At 50.2% G+C, this 4,932-nt stretch overlaps 2 protein-coding genes across 2 annotated transcripts; both read right to left on the bottom strand.

Moving 5' to 3' along the window:
- Positions 1 to 322: 322 nt before the first annotated feature.
- LOC149768069 (uncharacterized) lies at positions 323 to 904 on the bottom strand. The gene has a single exon (XM_089929921.1). The coding sequence runs from the start codon at positions 902 to 904 to the stop codon at positions 323 to 325; it is 582 nt and encodes a 193-aa protein (XP_089786047.1).
- Positions 905 to 1,489: 585 nt separating this feature from the next.
- LOC149768068 (uncharacterized) lies at positions 1,490 to 2,689 on the bottom strand. Its single transcript, XM_089929920.1, has 4 exons — positions 2,607 to 2,689; positions 2,345 to 2,489; positions 2,240 to 2,261; positions 1,490 to 2,148 (listed from the first exon to the last, which is right to left on the bottom strand). Exons 1-4 carry the CDS (start codon positions 2,687 to 2,689, stop codon positions 1,490 to 1,492), a joined length of 909 nt encoding a protein of 302 aa, XP_089786046.1.
- Positions 2,690 to 4,932: the final 2,243 nt, after the last annotated feature.

Below are 4,932 nucleotides of genomic sequence, written 5' to 3'. Positions count from 1 at the left end.
TTCTGAAATTGGTCATGTTCAGTGAAATGTACTCCTACACTTCACTTATGTAACATATCAGTGTCTCCACACTCCTTGGTTAACAGGACAACCAACGTATATGTCACACAACGACCTAATCTCGATAATGTTGTCATTCTAGTAACAGCATATCATTTGGTTGCGAACAGGTTTAAGGACTCGAAGATAAATCCTCCTTTAACATAAAATAAGTTCTAAGGACTTCATCATATAAGAGTTCATTTGAAGATGTACAATAAAATGATAAATAATACCAAATAATACTTTATTAATTTGTCAATTCATTTACAAAATTCAATCATCAACACTTAGGATACAAATCCCAATAGGTAAGACCTGGCGTGCGATGACCCTCTGCTGCGACCAGACTACCGCAGTGGTCTCTGATCACAAATCCAACACCTCTGGACCTCCCACCTACCGCCATGTTGCCGTCAAAGTTCACCTTGAGAAAATCAGAGGATGGGGGCATACAAGAAATAAGAGCGAACTTGGGCGCTATAACCACGAAGCGAGTACCCCAAATGTCCCTAGCCATCCCAAGAGAACACATAGCAGCGCATGAGGTCACCTCCCCGGCTTGAAGCACTGCTCTAACCACCACCAACCTTGGAGAATACCTCTTGTCCTCAAACAAGCCCGCATTCCTGTCCAACCAAATGTGGTAGGCCAGATATGCTCTATGTACCCCTGCCTCAATAGATCTAGGGCTCCAAAAAGAGTCTCTCAGCAGCTGTAACAGATCCTGCACCGACACCACCGACTGAAGAAGTGGAATTGGTGACCTCCTCCATATCTTTCCGATCCTTGGACACTGCAGAAGAGCATGCCCAATAGTCTCCTCAGAGTCCGTGCACACCTTGCAGCATAGAGGGATCCACATGCCCCGCCTAACTAGCACGCTCCTGGTAGGAAGGCAACCCCAGGCTACCTTCCAAAAGAAGAGCGCCACCCGCGGATGAATCCATATCCTCCAAATCCATCATCCCTCGATCTGTCGAACTGGCTCCCCACTAAACAGAACCTGTAGATCCCTCGCACGCATCTGAGACCGCCTCATCGGCATTAACTTGTCAGGCTCCCTCCAAATATGCACCGGGAGAGCCAAGACCATTTTCGCCAACTGCTCCCCCAAAACCTCCCGAATAAATCCCTCCCTCCATCGGCCCTCCTCTGAAACCATCAAATCACTAACCGTGTGGCCCGCCAATCATCCTGAATCCACCATGGTCGGCAGAAGACTGAGCGGCTGCACAGTCACCCAAAAATCCTCCAAAATATCGATAAATCGACCGTCACTAATGGCCCATCTAATCTCCGGGAGGACCAACATAGCTCTGGCATACATCTTTCTCCACACTGGTGAGTGGTAGCGAGCAGCTCTCGCTTCAGGCAACAATGCACTATACTTCACCCTCATCAATGAGGACCACATACTGTCGGGCTCCAGAATAAATCTCGTGATGTGTCAGGCCGCTAACACCTCCCGCCTCTCCAACAAGGACTGCTCTTCCAAACCTCCAAACCTGATAGGCTGACACACCACCTCCCATGCTAACATATGGATTCCACCACTGCCTCCATGCCTTCCCCAGATGAAGTTTCTAAATAGTTGCTCAAGAGATCTCAAAACCAACACTAGGATGAAGAAATTGGAGAGTAAGTAAATAGGGATCGAAGAGAGAATTGACCAGACCATGGTGATCCTGCCCATCATAGACAATGAATGCATCTGCCAGCAATCCAACCTCTGCCTGATGCTGAGCTCGAGGGAAGAGCAATCCCAGCCACGCAACTGCCGACCTGAAATTGGGACTCCCAGGTATCTCATGGTGCCATCCTGCTCGCCCACCCCCAAGATCTCTAGAATAGAATGCCTCACCGCCTGTCTGATTTTCGGACTAAAACAAATAGCTAACTTTAAAAAATTGACCCAGTATCCTGACGCTGCACAATAGTCCCGAAGAATCCTACCAATGACTCGGGCGTCCTGCCGCGACGACCGGGCTAGCAACAAGCAGTCATCAGCAAAAAGCAAATAAAAAATTGGGGTAGCTCCCACCACTGGCCTGTAAGCCACCAACTCCTGATTGATCACAGCATGACGCAAGGCTCTAGAAAGTACATCTGCACAAATAATAAATAACAGATGGGATAGGGGACATCCCTGGTGCAACCCTCCCGAGGGCTCGAAGAAACAAGATGGTGTACCATTCACCAAGATGGCGAACGACGGAGCCCTAACACAACCCATGATTCACTGAATCTATGTCTCATGAAAGCCAAACCCCTACAAAGACTGCTGTACAAAATTCCAACGCACCTTGTCGTAGGCCCTCTCCATATCAAGATTGACTCCCATCAAGCTCCTCCTCATCGGATCCGTATCCAAATCAAACATGAACTCCTGTGCTATTAGGATATTGTCGGAGATACTGCGCCCTCCAATAAAAGCTCCCTGCTCCAGACTGATCAACCTCGAAAAAATATCCCTCAACCTAACGGCAAGTTTCTTCGTCGTAGTCTTATACAAGATGGTACACATGCCAATTGGTCGAAAATGACCCAGCTCAGTAGCATCCTACCGCTTTGGTATCAAAGTGATGAAAGTCCTCTGCCAATCTAATAGCATCACTGCTGTACTGAAGAACTGCTGTATAGCCGCCATCACATCCTATCCCACTATCATTCAATACCTCTGAAAGAATAAGGGCGGAAAACTATCTAGCCATAGGGCTTGTCTCCCTCAAGGGACCACACTGCCTTCCTGATCTCCCTCTTCGACACCGTCCTAATCAACGTTACAGTCTCCTCCTCCAACATCTGGATCGCAGGCATCGGCATCACCGCTCGACTCTCATCCCCCGTCTGCTCCGTCCACCTAGCTCTGAAAAAGCCCTCCACCACCCTCCGAATCATAGTAGGATCTTTTGATCGCTGTCCATCCTCACCCTTGATGACTCTGATCCTGTTCTGGTGCCTCCTGATCACTGTCATCTGATAAAAAAAATTTGGTGTTCTGATCCCCCTCCAAATTCACTGAACCCTGGATTTCTGTCTCTACAGTATCTCCTGCTGTCTAAGAAGAGAATCATGTAAAGCCAAGTGCGATCTTAGCTCCCCCACCTCCTCCGATTATTCTTCCCTCTGTGCTTCCCGAGACTGTAACCTAGCAATGACCTCCTCTTCCTCCTCCGTCCTCCTAAAGATGTTCCCCACTTCCTCACGGTTCCATCTCTGCAACCGCCTCCTAGTCAACTCCAACCTGCGGGACACCTGATACATAGCATCTCCCCTAACCAAGACTCTCCATGCCTCCCTCACCATCTTCCAGGACCGTCGATAGCAAAGCCAAAACTTCTCAAATCTAAAGGGAGAACGAACTGGGATATGTGCTTCAGTACTCACCAGCAAAGGGCTATGGTCCGAAGCAATCCTGAGCAAATGTTTGACATGATGGTCTGGGAAGCACTGAACCCACCCAGCTGTGGCACAGGCTCTGTCTAATCTCCTCTAGACTCGGGCCTGCCCCTGCTGATTATTGCACCATGTGAACTTAGAGCTCGAGTAGCCTAGATCAATCAGTCCATTGGAAGTGAGAAAGTTCTGGAACTCCTTAATCTTCCTATTATAAGAGAAGGGCTTCCCCCCCATCTTCTTCTGAGAGTCAACAATACAATTGAAGTCCCCTACCATCAACACAGGGTAGCCCTGACTGATCACCTGAGAAGCTTCCTCCCATAGGATCCTCCTTTTCCTATACTTAGTGCTAGCATACACCGCTGAGAGAATCCAAGAAATTCTATTACCCTCCAAAATCACCATAATTACCTCGTGATTACAAACATTGAAGCTGTCCAATCTGCACTGCCCCAGTCCTCAAGTGACTATAATGCCTCCCGACAATCCATGAGATTCCACAGCATAGAACCCCCACGATCTCGGTAGCGCCCTTCTAGCCTTTTGTAGACTCCTCCTGGAGAGTCGAGTCTCAAACAATACACAAATGTCGAAGTTGTGCAACTGCACTAACCTACGGAAAGCGGGGTCAAAGGAAGGTTTCCCCGCCCCACGACAATTCCATAGCATAATCTTCATAAATCATCCAAAGAGTCTGCACATCCCCCAACCTCGGAGCTGTTGCTGCCGCCTATTGCGCCCTCCACACTCCCTTCACCTCCTAGAGCATCAGTGCTCTTCCCCTTAGCTAAAGCCATTAATTGAAGCAGAATTTGGAGATGCTGCCTCCTACTATTCTCCTGTGCCATATGGCACGCTGCATCTATACTGCCCATGCCAGCAGCCGTTGGCTCCCCCTGCTTCCCACCGAAATCCAAAGCCTCCACATCAACACCCGATTCCCCACTCTTGGCCTTCCCCTGCGTTAGCCTCACCCTGAGAAGAGCATCATTGGCCATCCGTGCCGTTTGGCATGGTTTGGTTGGGAGACCTGCACCATAGCCGACTATGGCCACCTCCTCCGAACCGGTGTGAGGCCGTCCTCCGCTCCACCATGCCGCACCGCCACCTCCCCAGGCTCATCCGCATCCATTGTCGTAGCCCCCAACTCGGACAAGTCCACTGCCATGGAGAGAGCATGAGCCAACCGTTGCCCAGGTGGCTCCGCCCCCCTAACGTGAGGCGTCAGCAGCTCCCCTGGTCTCATGAACCACCCGAGGAGGCCGGCCATGCACCGTCGGGGACGATGGGGGGGAGCTCCTGCTCCTTCGACGAGCAGTGACCACCGACCGCCTAACCTTCGTGGATGAGGGCATCGCCCTTCCAGAAGCTAGAGATGGTTCTCCCACCATCAGGTCCACTTCCCTTTGATCCAAAGGTGGATTCCTGGGCTATTTCATCAGACTGAGGCCTGGCCCACCTGAGCGCTGTCCGCTGCTTGATTTGGGCCTC

The sequence above is a fragment of the Phoenix dactylifera genome, chromosome 3, assembly GCF_051530095.1.
Source record: "Phoenix dactylifera cultivar Ajwa chromosome 3, Ajwa_hap1_PhDact_Kaust_v1.1, whole genome shotgun sequence".
NCBI lineage: Eukaryota > Viridiplantae > Streptophyta > Magnoliopsida > Arecales > Arecaceae > Phoenix > Phoenix dactylifera.
This window is presented reverse-complemented; position numbering and strand designations above follow the sequence as displayed.